The 18,473-nt window shown below is 50.7% G+C and overlaps 1 protein-coding gene across 3 annotated transcripts in view; it reads left to right on the top strand.

Moving 5' to 3' along the window:
- Positions 1–18,473, top strand: part of DYNC2I1 (dynein 2 intermediate chain 1) — a 510,705-nt gene that overhangs the window by 445,350 nt on the left and 46,882 nt on the right. For all 3 annotated transcript variants that reach the window (XM_085631946.1, XM_085631948.1, XM_085631947.1), the window contains one exon: positions 6,689–6,740. In XM_085631946.1, the coding sequence (XP_085488072.1) occupies positions 6,689–6,740 (52 nt within the window). The remainder of the gene's footprint in view (positions 1–6,688; positions 6,741–18,473) is intronic.

Below are 18,473 nucleotides of genomic sequence, written 5' to 3'. Positions count from 1 at the left end.
ATACCAGTTTAGCGTCAACTTACTCAGGGCGATTAAAGGTTTACCATCCCACAGCAGGTCCTTCTGCAGGCCTTTAATCTCCTTAAAATATTTATTGAGTTTTATATAGCCCTGGCTAGACCCGGAGGTATCAGAGCGCTTTACATGAGGATTAAACAATGTTACAGCATTAAATCACTTACAGTTACATTCGTTACTAGTGCATTGATGAAATAGAAAAATTAAAAACTGATGGAGTAAGGAAGCGTGCTGGAACTGGGTCAAGGGTGTTCTGTAGGGCATAGAGGAACCTAGGCAAGGACATCATTTTGAACAGGGCGGCCCTGCCTAAGAGGGAGTGGGGGAGTGACTTCCAACTGACAATATAATTTTTGAGTTTGCGGAGAGGGGGAATGAGGTTTTGGGCATAACGGACCGAGGGATCAAGTGAGATTAAAATCCCCAGATATTTAAAGCCAACAGTATTGATTTGTATTGGGCAATTTCTTGGAGGGACGGGTGGATCTGCCCTCAAAACAAATAACAGGGACTTTTCCCAATTGACGGTAAGTGGACCACTTTTTAAATAAATTCTTTCTCCTGTTCTGACAGGATGTACCCCAAGAAAGCATCTGGTTTCAAACCATGTGGCACCTGTCACAGGCAGATGTCTGTGATAGACCCCACTTGGTCTGTCTATGGTGCCTCGAGTAAGACCATGACTCGAAGGCCTGTGAGGATTGCTGCACCAAGCCCCCAAAGGGGTTGAAGGAGTGCTCCCTCAAGATCCTCACCACCTGACGTCTAATGACCCCGCAACAATCAAGATACCAGTTGCGTGGAAGGTGGTGGCACCACCCGCGGACCAGCGCCCGACAGTCGTTGTCGAAGTCGTCCATCCAAATCATCGAATGAGGTGAGGAAACGTCTGTACTGCAGCCCGCACCCCTGCGGAGCCACAACTAGAGTGGGCTCTGTGCTTCCCTGGTTTTCCTGGAGCTAGAACGACCCACACCCAACTGAGAGAAATTTATGAGGCCATACACCTCATTTTTGGACCGCTCGACCCATCTGGAACTCCTTCTGACCCCATGCATTTGGGAGGGACCCCCTACCGGATTCCTGCTGGAGGGTGCGTCCTCTGCACTATTTGGGCCCCTTGAATCCAGTGCTGGATCTGGAGTGGTACCTCTAGTGAGACTGAGACCTTCTCCGATGCCCCTTCCTGAACCAACGCCCATCGACGATATCACACCCATCGTCCTCGACTCGGACACGGATCAGATCCGACGCTGTACGGAGCGATGCCTTCTAGTTTGCAACCAGGGCCTTTTGCCCTTGACAGGCCTGGTACAGTGAACAAATGGGAGGGGTATGGCAATCTTGATGAATATTCCCACCCATTGGATGATATCGAGGATACCTGGAATGAGGATCTGGTAGATTCCTCACCCCACACTGGCTTTGTCTCTGCTTCTACTGTGGCTATGGAGGAGGGGGCCTGTTTTGCTGTGGTGGTGCGTAGGGTGGATGAGGTATTGGACCTTTGGCTGCCCTCAGTGGAAGTCAAGACAAAAGTCTTGACAGTGGTGCTTCAACCGGAGACTGCTCCCTCTGAACCCTTGCTCCCCTTTTAGAAAGTCCTCCTCTGGACCTGGTCCAAGCTGTGCACAGTGGCTCCTGTGCACAGGATGATTGCCCGCTGCATTCTCCCTGCTCTAGGTAGCCTCAGTTTCCTCACTCAGCACCCCACCCTGGAGAGCTTGGTGGTCCAGGTCTTCACTTCCAAATCAACCTTGGTGCATTCCCTTCCACACCACCAAATAGGAAATCCAAGAGGCTAGATACCTTTGTAAAGAGAATGTTCTCTTTTGCCAGCCTAGTACTGCGGTTGGTGAACACCGCGTGTCTTTTGGGCAGTTACTCCAACACAATCTAGGACTCGGTTGCACAGGTGCTTCCTATGGTTTCGGAGGAAGCCCAAGCCATATTCTTTCAGGCTGTTGCCTATAGGAGGGATGCAGCAGAAGTTCACCATTCGTTGTGGGCTGGACATGACCGACTCACTGGGCAGAGCTATTTCTTCGTCGGTGGCCCTTCGGCGCCAGGCCTGGCTGAGGACTACTGTTTTTTCTACGGATGTCCAAACATTGGCTATGGTTATACCCTTTGATGGCTCCCGTCTCTTCGGAGAGATGGCACACTCAGCGCTGGAACACTTTAAGGACTGCAGGGGGACAAACAAGTCCTTTGGTCTATCTATGGCCCCTCGTTACCCCCAGTCCGCCTTCCACCCCTTTTGTGACCATGGTAGGGGTATCCAACTGTGTCAATACCCTCCCAGCTACCATGGCCAGCAAGCTTCCATGCCCTTTCCTGGCTGAGGATGCGGTTCCCGCAGAACATGTGGGAGAGGTAGCCATAAGTTGGGCCAGTCTACTGCTCCTTGGCAGCCTTCAAGCCCCTTTAGTTTGTGCTCTTACCTTCAAGAGCTCTACTGGAGGTTAATAACTTCGGACCATTGGGTACTACAAATCGTACAAAGGGGCTACTCCATCCCTTTAGTGGCAACCCACTTACGAACGGTTGACAGAGGACCATCTTTCCTTACATCTGCAAGCTGTGGGCAGACATCAGAAGTAGGTCATGGTTACTGTTCCCGCTACTTTCTGGTTCCAAGAAAGGATGGAGGCCTTCGTCCTATACTTGACCTGCGCCTTCTCATCCTCAAACAGGAGAATTTTAACATGCTCATGCTCGCTCAAGTTCCGTCTGCCCTGGATACGGGAGTCTGGATGGTGCTGTTGGATTTGCAGGATTCTTATTTTCACATTTCCATCCTGCCCACCCACAGACGTTACCTGTGTTTCATAGTGGGCTAGGAACACTTTCAATTTGCCGTTCTCCCCATTGGCTTCACCAGCGCACCTCAGGTGTTCACCAAGGGGATGACACTGGTTGCAGAACATCTGCGGAGGTCTGGTGTTCCAGTCTTCCCCTACCTCAGTGACTGGCTATTGAATGCTGGCTCACCACAGGCAGTCGCCTCCCACTTCCAGACTACAGTGAACCTCCTGAACTCACTGGAATTCACTATCAACATGCCTAAGTCACAGCTGACTCCTTCTCAGATAGTCCCTTTCACCTGAGCTGTTTTGTACACACTACAGTTTCAGGCTTATCCTCCTGCATGGCGAGTCCAGGATATTTAGGCTAAAATACCGATGTTTCAGCCTCTATCCTAGGTTTTGATGAGACAGACCCAGAGGCTGTTGGGCCTCATAGCCTCCTGCATCCTGCTAGTCACGCATGCCCACTGGTATAGGCAGGCTGTGCAGTGGGGCTTGAAGTTCCAATGTGCGCAGCATTAGGGCAATCTCACCAACAGGATCCAGATCTTAGAGGAAACCAAAAGATTTGGAGTGTTAGCTGACGAAACGTGATTGTGTCAACAGCAGACTATTCTCCCTTGCCCAGCCAGATCTGACTGTGTCCGGACTCCACACAAACTTGTTGGAGCTTCAGGTGATTTGCTTGCCATCGAGACCTTCCAGCCCTCCATCAACCGAAGGCTTTTGCAGGTGTTCACAGACAACACCACCACCATGTTGTCCTGCAGCAAGCAGGGCCGGGTGGGGTCGTGGACTGTTTGTCAGGAGGCTCTATATTTCTGGACATGGTTGGATCACCAGGGCATCTCCCTGGTGATCCAACACCTGGCAGTCTCTCTGAATGCCAGGGCAGACAAACTCAGACATCGATGTCTAGTGGATCACGAATGGCGTCTTCATCGAGAGGTGGTGAAAGGCCTTTTTCAGGAGTGGGGAGAGCCTTGAATAGATGTATTTGCACTACAGGGAACGCGCAATGTCAGCAGTTCTGCGCACTTGATTTTCCCAAGGCAGCTCTCGCTCTGAGACTCTTTCATCTCGAGCGGAGCTCAGGCCTCCTGTACACCTTTCTGCCAATACTGCTCCTGCCCAGAGTTCTCAAGAAGATCAGGAACAACTGGGCCTAAGTTAATCTTGTGGCTCCGGATTGTGCACGGAGAGTCTGGTATCCCGAGCTAATGAGCATGAGTATCAGTCCTCAGGTCAAGCTGCCTCTTCAGGAGGATCTTCTGTCGAAGCAGCAGGGTAGGATCCTGTACCCAAACCTGCACAGCCATGACAGTTGACAGCCTTCAACCTTCCTTCTGAAGTCTGTGATGTTATTCTGGCATCCAAATGTCCCTCCACCAAAATGGTGTACGCCTGCTGCTATGGCAGAGTGTGTATCCAGAAACATTGATCCCCTCTCTGCTCTTCTTTCTCAAATCCTATTATTTGTTCTTTATTTGGCCCTAAAGGGCTCTTCTCTGGGCACAGTTAAGGGCTCTCTTTCAGCCATTTCTGCATTTTTGCAATTGCCGGACCAACCTTTCTTATTTAAGTCACTTATTGTAATGAGATTTCTCAGCGGCTTGCAGCACGTTTTCCCCCCAGACCATTCTTTATTCCCCAGTGGGATTTGAACCTTGTCCTCACTTTCATGATGTGCACACCTTTTGAGCCATTGAACAACTGCCCTTTTCGGTTATTGACCATCAAGACTGCTTTTCTAGTGGTCATTACATTGGCCAGGAGGGTCAGCGAATTGCAAGTGTTCTCATTGCATCCTCCCTATACTACCAATACCCCTGACAAGCTGGTTCGCCAAGCATGTGCCTACTTCCTTCCAAAGGTTGTCACTCATTTTCATCTAGGCTACACCATCACTCTGCCTACCTTTTTTGATGCACCTCATCCTTCTAACGAAGAGGAGAGACTCAACCGTCTGGACCCAAAAAGAGCATTGTTGTTCTTTCTTGACCGCACAAAAGACTTCAGGGTGTATGATCAACTGTGTGTAGGGTACAGCGTGGTCAAGAAAGGGAGGGCTGTGCAGAAACAAGCAATCTCTGGATGGTTAGAGCTCTGCATAAAGATCTGCTTCACATTGGTGAAGAGCCAATGACCTGAGGGCTTGCACGCTCATTCTGCCAGAGCATTGCGTTAGTTCGCAGATTTCCAGTACTGGACTTCTGTCATGCTGCAACGCGGGCTTCCTTTCACACATTTACTAAGCACTACAGCCCAGACAGTCAGGTCCGTAGAGAAGGGCATTTTGCCCTTTCGGTCCTACAGGACTTTCCGATCTAAATTGGGTTTGCAGACCAGCCTTCCAGGATGCATTGCTCGGGTATCTATTCTACGGTAAGGAATTTGCAACTAGAAGTTCTATCAGATAAGAAGGTTACTTACCTTCGGTAACGCTTTATCTGGTAGAGACTCTATCTAGGCGCAGAATTCTTACTGACCCGACCATCTTCCCCGCTCTTCACCCTGATTAAAGGATGTGGGCTTCCCCTTGAAAAGGGCCCTAGAAATTCCCACCAGTGGTCAGTATTCATCGTGGCTCCCTGCTCCTGGTGTGAAAAGTTGTGAAAAGGAACAGAAGTCAGCGTGTCAAGGTATTGTGTACATCGCTTATGGTGTTGGTGCCGCTGACGTGGAGCCAAGCAAAGTCTCCTACTGGCATGCAGGGGTCCTGCTCGAAAATTACTAAGGTAAGGAATGTGCTAATCCTATGCCTAAAAAGTTTGTTAGAAAGCAGACGTTTGAGGTCAGCAGATTCAGAGTGTCGCTGGTTTAGTAGGGTGCTCTATACAGGAGCTGCTCTCCCCCTAAACGCAGGAACTACCCAGAGTTCTCTGCTTCTCTTTCGCATAATTTATGTGGCACTCTAACTCTGAAAGGGTTTTGTTTTGACATATACTGGGTGCTCCCTTGTGTCTTGTCAAAGCTAAACCACTCTGTTGATCCATAATGATAGCGAAACGTGTCATGGGTTGCTTTTATTCATTCCAGGTTTGCTTGGATGGTATTTTACCAATCCAGAGCTATAATACTGTGCCTGAAGTGGTAAAAGGCTTTTGTCATTTTACACCTCGGCCTGGATGGCACCATGCTAATCCTATGCTTAAAGATTTTGTTGTAGAAATGGCAAAAGACTTTGTCCTTTTCCAGCTTGGCGTGGATAGCACTGTGCTAATCCTTGCATTAGGTTGTGATCCTTGAGAATGTTTTTGAGGGTGGACGCCTGTTAGTCTTCCTCGTTGTTCCACTGGAGGTTGAAATCCCATAAGAAGATGGCATTTGGGTGAAGGAGGGAGTGTACTGTGATGGTGTCTATTTTTATTTCTAGGAAGATCTGCTTATAATCTGGTGGGTGGTAGATAAGTTATCGTTTTGCTACAAATCTTGTTGACAGGATCTTGGCTCCCATGTATTTGCAAGAGGACAAATTACCCACAGTGAATGGAATTGTATTCAGATTATTGGAAATTATACGTTAGCATTTGGATTATGTTGAACGATTTAACATAGATTCTGAAATGAAATGTATTTAGGATGAAATTCATAACAAAAGTAGATTTGGTATGAACTCACAATGTATTTATTACAGGTTCCACCGGTTTTTGTGATGTGGTTTCCCTGTGGTATGCATGCGGCGTAATATGGATTTGCTTTTTATTACTGCTGTAAAAACAATTAAATATATCTTTAGAACCCAGCACATACACACTGTTCCTCCTGCAAATTAGCGCAAGCCTTAGCCCAGATGCAGGACCTTAAAGTGCCTTATTATTGTGATCTTTTGTAAAGATTAACAATATAATTTCTTTCAGGTAGTAATGGAGATGCAGAAGTTAGACCTCGCTGGGTCACAAAGCGATTTAGGTAAGTTTAACAAAAACTTGTAAGAAATAACATGGTTTTATCTTGAAACAACCATTGTTAGTAGTAGCCAAACTCCACAATGCATTACGTTTGTTGCCATGAAAAACATATTGAAGTTTATACATATAAAAGTATTGGTTCTGCTAATGTTTTTAAATAACCCCTAGATACTCTGTTTATGTTCCATACGTATGACTTGCGAATTCTCTGGTGCACGGGGGCACTAGGTGGCGCCAGACCAAGATGGCCGCACCGCTGTGAGGCTCTGGCTGCCTGGCCCAGTAATCCTTCATTAATTCGCACTTTCGCGCGTTCCCCGTGTGGTCTGCTGCCTGGATTGTTGGGCGGAGAGCGGCGACTGACATCGGTGCAAGTTTCAGCCCGCTCCAGGGCGAGACGGAGGCGCGGCGACCTCGACAAGCTGTCGGGGAGGTCGACTGCGGACGGCGCTGGAGCTCTGGGGCGGACACTGCCGTCAGGCGAGCCCGGCGCGGCCACGAGGCAGAGGCCGCGGACCGCTAGCGGAGCTGCTGAGAGTGGAGCGCGGGGCCGCTTGGGGCTCGGCTTGATGCTGCGGCCGAGTCGCGCCTGAGAACGTTGCACCATTGCTGGGAGACACTGCGTGAGCCGCGGAGAGCGCCACTGAACTCTGCTGCCCTACTTTGGCGGGCGCCCTGATACGGCCGTGCCTCCCACGCTGACGGGCTGATCGCCGGAGCGACTGCAGGTGCTGTTGGCGGTGGTGCGGAGCGTTGGCGGAGCTCGCGTCCTCGCTTCAGGCGGTGGGGGCCGCTTGCCTCTGTGGGGCCCACCCTGCGCATCTCGGCGCTGCGGAGGACGGAACACCCATCCTGTGACCCTGGCTGGCTGGATACGGCACCTCCCTGCCCGCGGATGAGACGCTGCTGCCCGTGATAAGGCCGGAGTCGGACTGGGGGCGCGCTGTGGGACCCCTCACCTGGGCGGCCGCTGCACGGATCTGGCCCGGGGGGTCCATTGTGGCGCTGCTGGCTGCGCTGTGGGCCTATAGGAGACCATCCTACGGACTGCTTGAGCTCCTCGGCTGCCCCCTCGCCCTGTGTGAACTTGCGGGGGAGATTGTGGAACGGAGCGGGGACAGCTGGACCTTCGCCTTCCGGGAGGAGGCCCGTGGGGCTCGATCGGCGGTGAGTGAGGAGCTTGCCCCGGGGCTCGCCAACTGGTGGCGGAGAGCTGCCCCGTTTTCCCCCCCACTTGGATATTGGCGTGCTTGTTTCCTCTTGGAGGAGCGGGTAAGTGGGGTCCTTCGAGGTGTGGCACGAGGCCGTGCAGGCGGGGGCACTGGGATCGCAGCTGCCGGCTGTAGTCTCGGAGTGAACGGACCCACTGATAACGTGTGGACGCCCCCGCCGTATAAAGCGCCATTGAGGACAACGCTGGGCCTGCCGAGATGGGAAAATCGGATGGGCGACAGCAGAGGCTCCACTTTGAGTCCAAGAAGATGGGCACTCGCTCGGGGACGGAGGAGCCCCCTGGGCAGGAGCGGGAATCGCCACCTGGTCCGGTGGCGAGCCCACAAAATGAGGTCAAGGAAATGCTGCAGCTGCTCCAGCAGAGTGTCAACGGGCTGTCGGGGAAGATGGACACCATGAACACCAGGCTCGACTTTCTCGTTCTGAAGGTGGATAAGCATGAGGAACAGCTGAAGGAAATGGAGCAGCGTATTTCAGACAATGAGGATCGCACGGGCACCATGGATAAGCAGCTGACGCAGATGGATCGCCTCCTGAAGGTAATAGCGGCGAAGAACGAGGATTTGGAGGCCCGCAGCCGCAGGAATAACATTCGCCTCACGGGGATTCCGGAGAGTACCAATATCGGACGGATGGAGGATTACGTTGAGAGACTTCTCCTAACGACCTTTGGGGCTGAAGCATTCGCGTCTCATCTGATAGTGGAGCGGGCCCACAGATCGCTGGGGCCTCGGCCGCCGCCGGGAGGTCCGCCTCGACCCATCGTGGCACGAATCCTTAACTATAGAGACCGGGATGTGGCCTTGCGGCGGGCAAGAGAACAGCAAAATTTGCAGTTTGAGGGTGCAGCGTTCTCCATATTCCCGGATTTCACGGTGACTGTGCAGGAGGCGAGACGCAAATTTGTGGCTGTTAAGCAAAAACTGCGCGCGGCCGGCGTGGAATACGCTCTTCTGTATCCAGCGAAATTGCGCCTCCAGCATCAGGGTCGCACGGTCCTTTGTGTGACCCCACAACAAGCGGAAGAGTTCCTTAAGACGCTGCGACGTCGCTCGCCCGACCTGTCGATGGGAGACGGGGGGTCGCGACCCTCTTCGCCTGCCCTTGCGGAGCGGGGGGGAGAATGAGCATCTCCGGACCCGGACATTGGCTTGGACTCCGCAGCTGGACTGACTGTACCATGGCGGCTGGAGGTGAGAGATTTATTCTGGGGTGGCAGTGCAAACTCCTAAACGTGTGCTGCATGGGATTGTCTCTCTTGAGGGGATGCGGCCTGGGGGGATGTATAAGGCATGATTACACTTGATACTGGCAATGGTTGATCCCGTAGCGCTCACCTGCTTGCGATTTTGCTGAGTAAGGGGACACGTGCGAATCTTGATGTATAGCCAGGCTCCCTCCCAATGCTCCCTCTCTAGGCTCCTGCCTACTGGGAGGTAGTCGACCACCAAGGGAGAGAGGGGCACGGGAGGGTTCTCTGGGTCCACAGGCGCCCCCATCATGGGAAGTCCCCCACGGGGTAGAAATGTTATTGTATTTCTGTTGACCCGCCTGTTGAGGTCGCTAGTGGGATGGGTGGGGAAGGGTTGTAGGGATACCGGCACGTTTGGGGTGCTGTTCTGGGTGGGACTGGGCGCAGCAGTGGGTTGGTTGGGGTTTTTCGGGGGTGGGTGGAGGGGACGGAAGGCATCGGCAATCGATTTGGCAACTACGAACGTGGGAGGTCATCATATTTCGGGCACACATCCACATAGAGGGAGGAAGGCACTGGAAGGGTGGACAACACACAGTCATTCGCTGGGTATGGCTTATACGGTACGCACGCACAACCTGCTCTAACCAAATTGAAACTCCTGTCCTGGAATGTTCGAGGGCTAGGGGACCCCCGTAAGCGGCGTCAGATCCTCACATACCTTGATAGGCATCATATCAGTATAGCGCTCCTCCAGGAAACACACATGGCCCCCGGGGAGGACTCGACGTTTGGGTGTAAGTGGGCTTCTGTACGAGTATTTTCGTCCTTTTCTACGTATGCCAGAGGCACCGTTATCCTTGTGAAACGGGGTACTCCGTTTGTATGTGCAGGACAGAAGAGGAGTAGGGATGGGAGGAGTTGTATGCTGTGGGGCTCGCTGGGCACGCAGGCTGTTGTGCTTGTAAATTGCTATGGGCCGAATGTTGATGACCCAGATTTCCTGCACTCCCTCTGGGGACAGATAGCGGGGGTAGGAGCCACACACGTCTTATGGGCTGGGGACTTTAACACAGTCAGTGACCCCCGGGCAGATAGATCAGAGGCACTCCTGCACCACTACACCCGTAGTCAGGCGGCGATGGCCGGGCTCCTCACACATGAGGGGCTTACTGACCTTTGGCGATATACGCACCCAACCGACAGAGAGGGTACATACTATTCGATGGGACAGGCGACCTGGTCGCGGCTGGATTATTGGCTGGGGTCTCGGGGGTTATGCCACTGGGTCTGCGCGGTGGAGCACCTTGCCCGCACTTTCTCTGATCATTCGCCTGTGTGCCTCACGCTTGAGATACCGAACCTTATTGCCACTCCTCGCAGCTGGAGGCTGGTCCCTGGGGCCCTTCTGGACGAAGTGTTTAAAAAGGAACTAGAGGAAGAGATAGTGGATTTCTTTGCCCGCAATAGGGGGTCGGTGGCGCGGGTGGGTACGGTGTGGGAGGCCTTGAAGGTCACCATTCGGGGCACCTGCATGGCGAAAAGCTATGGTGTGTTGCGGGACTTGCGCCGGTGCCTTTGCCTGCTCGAGGGCCAACTAAAGGTACTTGAGGGGGATTTGTGGCGCGGAGACTCTGGGGAGGGCTAAAATGCGAGACATCATCACCGACTACACCTCCACGGCGGAGTGGGAAGCCCGGTTTCGGGGGAAATATATTACTGCCCGACGCTATGGCGAGGGCGGCAGGCCGGGGCGCGCTCTGGCTCGCGACATTAGTAAACCACGGTACACGAACTACGTGCTTGAAATCGGGGATGCCAATGGGGATAGACACAGGGATGGCTTAGAGATTCTGAATACCTTCACCGGCTTCTACGAATCACTATATTCCTCCAAAGGGGTAAACTCTAATGACTTTGCTGCCTTCTTTGGCGACATTACATTGGGATATCTAAGTGGGAGGCAAAGGGAGTTCCTTGCTACCCCGTTTACGCTTGAGGAGATTCGGGACGCTATTGCCCAGCTGAAAAGTCACTGAAAAAACCATAGGTTTCATACATGTTATAGTTAGCTGTACATTTCACTCGTAAAAAACCAATGAAATTCCCCTGTTATAGTTAGTGCAGGCAACTATAACTCACGCGACCGCAATCCTCTGCTGATGCTAATACTGTATTTAGACACTTATTTGCCCCTGTCTTCTTCCATTAAATTTTAGCTATACATATATTACAAATATTTTTTTTTCATAAAGACACATATGTCATCAGCAGAAGATTGCGGTCGCGTGAGTTATAGTTGCCTGCACTAACTATAACGGGGGAATTTCATTGGTTTTTTACGAGTGAAATGTACAGCTAACTATAACATGTATGAAACCTATGGTTTTTTCAGTGACTTTGCAAGTTTTTTTAAATGCTAATTCCTAACTATAACGTGTGTGAAACCTATGGTTTTTTCAGTGAATTTGTACGTTTTTTAAAATGCTAGGTTACTTTACGCCATTCGTGGCGTGCGCGCCCAGTTAACGCAGTTCGTTTAAGTTATATGCGGAACACCTCACGCCAGTGCTGTTGGAGGTATACTCAGAGGCGCTGGAAGTGCAGGTATTGCCTGCCACGATGAGGGAAGCCCTTATTATCTCCCTGTTGAAACCTGGGAAACCCTCCGATAAGTGTGATTCCTATAGGCCTCTCTCGTTAATCAACGTGGATATCAAAATTTTTACTAAAATGATAGCTAACAGATTAAATCTCCTCATAGATAAGCTGGTGTTGCCAGACCAGGCGGGATTTATCCCTGGGAGAGCGACGTCTCATAATTTGCGCACTCTCTTCTCCATCATGCATCAGGTGGCCCCGCACCTCCCATTGGCCGCTGTCTTCTTGGACGCCACTAAGGCGTTTGACTCTATCGAGTGGGAATATCTTCACGCGGTCTTGTGCAACATGGGGTTCCCGGTAGGCTTCTCGGCTATGATACGGCTGCTATACACTGCACCAGTGGCTAGGGTGATGGTAAATGGCCACACCTCTGCCGCCGTGGCACTTTCCCGGTGTACCAGACAGGGGTGCCCGTTATCGCCTCTATTATTCGCGTTGGCAGTGGAACCCTTGGCGGCTCGGGTGCGGCAATATCACCGGGAAAAGGCGCTTATCTGCCCTTTACGCCCTATCCTTATTTCGCTTTACGCGGACGACATCACCCTTTATGTCAAGGATCCGGAGACAAATTTAAATCCATTATTGAGGGAGTTTGTGCGTTTCGGGGGGCTCTCGGGTATCCACATTAATTGGGCTAAATCCCAGATATTCCCCCTTACTGCAGCAGTGTCGCGTTTTCGGGCTGACTTTCTGTTGGAGTGGTGCGCCTCTACGGTGCGGTATCTGGGGGTGCATGTATCGGCAGACCGTGAGGAACTCATGAGAGACAACTATGGGCGAGCGCTTGATGCACTGAAAGACTCTATCACATGATGGATTGCCCTGCCGCTGTCCCTTGCAGACAGAGCGTGTCTGATAAAAATGTTTGTTCTCCCGAAAATGCTTTACTATTTCATGAATATTCCCTATCATCCGGGCAGAGTGTTCTTTGCCGCCCTGCGCACTGATCTCTTGCGGCTAGTGTGGTGAGGGAAGCAGGCCCGTATTAAGTGGGATGTGTTGGCTCGACCGTACGCGGCAGGGGGCTTGGATCTGCCAAATTTTGAACTGTATTATCAGTGCGCCCAGGCCCATTATGCGCACTACTGGACGAGCGGCCCGCGGTACACGGCGCATGTTGCCACGGAGCATTGGCTTGCTGATCCCGTGCCGTTAGGTGGGGCATTGTGGAGGCCCACCTCCCGCCGAGAACGCAGTCCCGATACTGTGGAGTGTACGAATCGTGCTTGGGAGTGGATCATGCAGCGGACGGGGCTGCCTTTGTTGTACTCCCCGCTGCTCCCGCTTGTGTACCATCCTCGCATACCACTGTTGCAGGAGGGAATTTTCAATAAACAAAGGCAGCACAGGGGGCTCCGTACCTGGGGTGATTTATACAGAGACGGCAGGTTCATTACTTTACAGCAGCTTTGTGCTGACCCTACCCCCACCGTCATGGAAACCTTCCTGTACATTCGGCTCCGAGCCGGGGTTCAGGCTGTCACATCTGACTATCCGGCAGAACCGGAGACTTCGCCCCAGCTGCATGCGGTGCTACGGGCTACTACTGCCTCTCATATGGTATTGATACTTTACCGTTCCATATACTCTGGGTCGGAATATGCGCAATGTGCTGCACGGGGCAAGTGGGAGGAAGAGTTAGGGCAGCCATTGACTGACCGTGACTGGCTATTTAGTTGCAGGCAGACAGAGCAGGTTGCGGCTAATAGCAGGCTTCGGGTCACGCACTACAAATTCGTTCAGCGATACTATTACACCCCCATGAAGTTGCATCGGTTTGGGCTGAGGGAGGATACCAGGTGCGATCGGTGCGGGGCCGAGGGGGCGGACATGCTCCACCTGGCATGGGCCTGCCCCTCTGTGCATGCGTTCTGGCTGCTGGTGTTTGATGCGGTGGGGAAGATGATTGCGGCCCCCTTGCCGCCGTCCCCACTAATGGGTGTTTTAGGTTGTACGGAGGGCATACCGGCTCCTCACAGGAAGTTCGGCTCATTTTGCCTTCTCCTTGCCAAGCGTAAGGTGGCCTGCAGATGGGGGAGAGGACGGGCCCCCAAGTTCAAGAACTGGCTGGAGGACCTGATTAGATGGCAGGATCAATTGACTCTGTATGCGGACCTCCTGCCGACTGCTTCCAAGCCCAGGGACATCTGGGACCCCTTGAGGGGGTACCTGCTTCAGTACCCTCAGGCGCATGTTAGTACAGACGCTATCACTTCCTGAGCTGGCTGCGCACTGGGGGCGAATGGGGTACATTGGGGGAGTTAGGAGACTCTGGTGCCGGATCTCTCCTATAGGGGTGGGCTGTCTGGTCCCGGGGGCCTCTTAGTGCCGTATTGTGCAGAGGGTGGCGGGCGGGGATGTGGTGAGGCCGTGTGGCATTCCTGCGGGTATGCTGCGTGTGGGGTAGTGACGCCTGGCCTATCGGGGGGGGTCCTCTTTGAATGCGTGCTGGTGGGGGTTGTGCGGTATGAAACATATGCTAGCCTACCACCTCCTTATTGCTTCCCTACTATTTATTTTGTCCTTTAATGCTGAGATGCCATAAATCGTTCTGGACTGCCTCTCGGGTTGCCTGGTGTTAACTGAACTATATGTTTTTTGGTACGCGGCCGGCCCTGTTGGGTTGTAGGCGGCATGCTGTGTTAATTTTGCACAATGTGTAACTTCATGATGTTCCTATGCTGCTGCCGGCCCGACGGGGTTGTAGGCGGAAGACAGCTGTGTCAAACTGTGGGGTTTTTTTTGGTGTTCAATAAAGGTCTTTAATAAAAAAAAAATAAAAAAAAAATTCTCTGGTGCACAATCTCCTATCATGTCCTGTTCTTTTAGTCTGTGACATTAATGAAGATTCAAGGAGGTCGGTTTACTATTTTAGTGCATTAGAATTCCAGTTGTTGATGTCTTGACATCTGACCCTAGTTTCAATTGGATATTTCCTGCTGCAAAATTTCGAAATCTCAGTCCCATAAACAAAATGCACATTAGCTGAAAGAAGTACCCAAATATGCATTACCATATATTTGCAGTCAGGGGTACTAAAGGATAAGTCAGACTCTTCACAGGAATGTAGGGAGTGTGTAATCAGCATGTTCCGGGGCTTGACCCTGAAATAAAGGTAGCAAATAAAGATAGCACTAGTGACCAACATAACATTTTCTCATAGCTCCCTCGAGATACAGAGGGGCAATCTGACGCAGCTACTAGTACAGCACATAGAGCTTAATAAGCACTGTATAATATAATCTTCTATTCTGAACCCAAAAAACTAATGGCTTTACATTTAGTAAGAAAAAGACACAATTATTTGACCAAAACCTGATCTTTTTGAGAAATCTATTACTTCAGTATCCCGTTAGGTGTCATTGTTTCCGTATTATATTAACTATGGTACTGCACTATGGTAGTTGATCCCTGTGGTATCTGCATGAATGTTTTGTAGTACCATGCCGCTAGTTGTGAAGACCGTGTATTTATTCCAAAAGAGTATTCCTGGATAGGGAAGATGTTTGTTCCCTGTTGGTTCTATTTAGATTGGGTGGCATGTTTTTAGAGGTTTTTTAATAGTGTGCGTAATTTGACAATGTGCTGAGCATTAGCATTGTCCATTCTTAAAAGAATGTTTGCATGATTAAGGGAGGCACAGAGAAACATATTGGTTGGAGCAAACTGATATTTCTGACTATATGTAGATAGTGGTTCGGTTTCTGTAGCATTTTTTAAAGGAATTTATTTTATCGCCTAAACAAGTTGCACTGGAAGAATGGCACGAGGATGTTACGTAGGGTTTTGCTAAATGAAGAATCAAGTAGCCATGTTATTATTTGTTTTTTTTAAGGCATTTTGGGTGCCTCTGAACAGGTGAGGAGAAGAATTCCAATTGTGACTTTCAAATTGTCAAATTCTAAATTGAATGGTTGCAGCAGGTACAGGATGCTGCGGACTAACAGGGCCTTCAGGTTTAAAAGTATATTAGTGTTTCACCTGTAAATGCAGCACTGGCTGTCAGTAGACAAAAGGGTTGTTTTGAAAACCTTATGCATTATTTACAAATTACTAGCTGATATTGCCCCATGATACCCAAGGGAAAAGTACACCCACTCTAATCCCAATAGAGTTCTTTACTCAAATAATTGTGGGTTGCTGATTGTCCCAGATAAATGCCTAAAATGGAGGAAAAACAGGAGGTCCTTCTAGTATTATTTTATTTATTATTCCGTACACTAACTAGAAACTATTTTTTGGATGGATGCTTCCACCTACAGATTCATAACCTGTTGAATAATCAGACTGGATCCAGAAAACTCCAAAGCTTTATTTGTCAGTGAGGTAAGACCATGACTCTAAATCTTACAAGTATTGACTCAGCATGGACCCCAAGACGATTAAGGAATAAACTTATCATGGCTCGTGTTCACAATGAAAAGAAAGCTTGATGTTGCTCACTGACATGCTCCAGGCCACTGTCCTCTGACTCATTCTGTGAAAAGAAGAGACATTAGAAGTGCAAGAAACATTCCAAAATGTAAGTCTCCTGGGTGTCTTATGACTTCCACAGGATCTTCATGTTCAGAGCCAAAGTTAATAGTGGTGGAGCTGTCAGACCTGCCACCTGACTCTCCCTCCCACCCCCCCCCAAGCTGCGACCAGAGAGTGCCCTCGAGCCACCAGGCCCTCCATTGGAACTGATACCGAGTTACCTAGGTACTCTGGTGCGGGGGTTTGATCCTGCAGCATTTCTATGTACAGTATCTTTGTATGCCAAATCACTTGGATTCACCCTGGACACCAAGCTCTCCCTCAAGGTACACACTGCCAAAAAACAGAGATGGCCTAGAACCAGCTCCCTTTTCTGAAGAAAGTCACACAATTTCTTCCAGAAAGCGACCTCAGAACTGCTATTCAATCCCTTGTACTCTGGGTGATGCTAATGCCTTACTCTATTGCCTCCCAGACTCCGCATTTGCATCCTAGGATCACCCGTCTGAATTTGCTGGCATCTCCTTAGCCAGTGGTCCCCAGAACCGGACAGAGATCGTACACAGCTGTCGTCTTATAGGCCCATTGCTTTGGAGCGGTCTAAAACATTGTGGGGAAGATCCTTGTCGATAGATATGCCCGAATCCTCCTGGAACTTATACAAGAATGGGTTTGTCTTAGGGCGAAGTACCTCCCAGAGCATCCATGGTATTTTCCATTTACAAGACTAACCAGGGAGGGTTCCCGCGTGCAGCCTGTCTGTTATTTTGATCTGGAGAAGGCTTTAAACCTGTTGACATGGTGCTATCTCTTTTCTGTGCTATCCCGCTTGGGATTTGGGCTGTGACTACTTGCCTATACCCGGTTACTCTATACCAAGCCTACCTCTCTGATACATCTGGGCTTCCTTGTTTCTTTCCCCTTCCCGGTAGACCGAGGGACCAGTCAGGAGTGCCCACTTCCCCCCTGCTCTTCGCTCTCGCAATGAAGCCCCTGGCTATATGCCTGCGAAAGGAAGGTGAAGAGAGGGGTTTACTGCTTGAGGACAGAACGCATGCAGTACCCCTATATGGGGTTGACCTACTACTGTATCTCCGAGACGTTATGTCTGACCTCTCACTGCTGAACACACTAACTGCATATGCTACAGCCGCAGGGCTTTATGTTAACTGGGAGAAGTCGGCCATCTATCCGCTCTGTTCCGACCAAGCACCACAACTCAAATACCTGGATAAGACTCCCCTCCATTGGCACGAGGCAGGAGTCTGCTATCTGGAGATCTGCCTTTACCACAAGTGCTACACGACAGGGAATGGGAACAAACATTAGAATTCCCCCAACAGGTCTACTGCAACTCCCTTTTTAAAAACATTCAATTTTTTATACTCCACAGAGCGTACCTTACCCTGGACCAATTGAAACGCTACTTCCCTGATGCGCAGGTAGACTGCTCGCGTTGCCACACCCCTGACGCAGACCTTACCCGCATGCTATGGTCCTGCCCATCTCTACACTGTTACTGGAGGTCTGTGCACAATACCCTGCAGGAGGTCACTGTCCTCCCAGATATACACACCTGGGAGGCGTGCTCCTTGGGCATTTTCAAATGTCGCAAACAACACAAGGTAGGTGCCTTCCTTGCATCCCTGATTCTCCTCCTTGACAAGCATGTGCTCACTTTCCAATTGCGCTGTCCAGTGCCAACACCGGTGGCAGCATGGCACGGGCTGTACGCAAATGGGGCGCTGTTGAGGTAGATGTCCTCCACTATGAAGCTGTTTGACACCTGCTCAAATGACCTATTGCTTCTCAGTGGGCTACCCTCCTTTTGCAGTTCCTACAAAGGGTGGGGAATAAAGACCATCCCCCATGACTTCAACACGCCACCCTGTGATCCACCACCTCCAAGATGGGGATCCCCGCGCTTGCTTGCTGTTTCTACCCCCTCAAGCACCGAGTCGCCACTGCACCACCAGCCTCTCTGCCCATCCACATCCATTTCTCCACTGTACAGACATGACCTGCCACTGCCTCCTAGATCATCGGCCTACCCCTGTCACAGTTCATGGTTATATCCCCAGATCACACTATTGTGGCAGTACCCTTCCAGCATTTATAGTGGCCCATTGGCTGAGTTTACCTGTTCATTGCTGTTCTGCGTGCAAATGC

Source organism: Triturus cristatus, chromosome 10 (genome assembly GCF_964204655.1).
Source record: "Triturus cristatus chromosome 10, aTriCri1.1, whole genome shotgun sequence".
Classification (NCBI taxonomy): Eukaryota; Metazoa; Chordata; class Amphibia; order Caudata; family Salamandridae; genus Triturus; species Triturus cristatus.
Note: the sequence above shows the minus strand (reverse complement) of the source record. Positions and strands in the feature narration are given on the sequence as shown.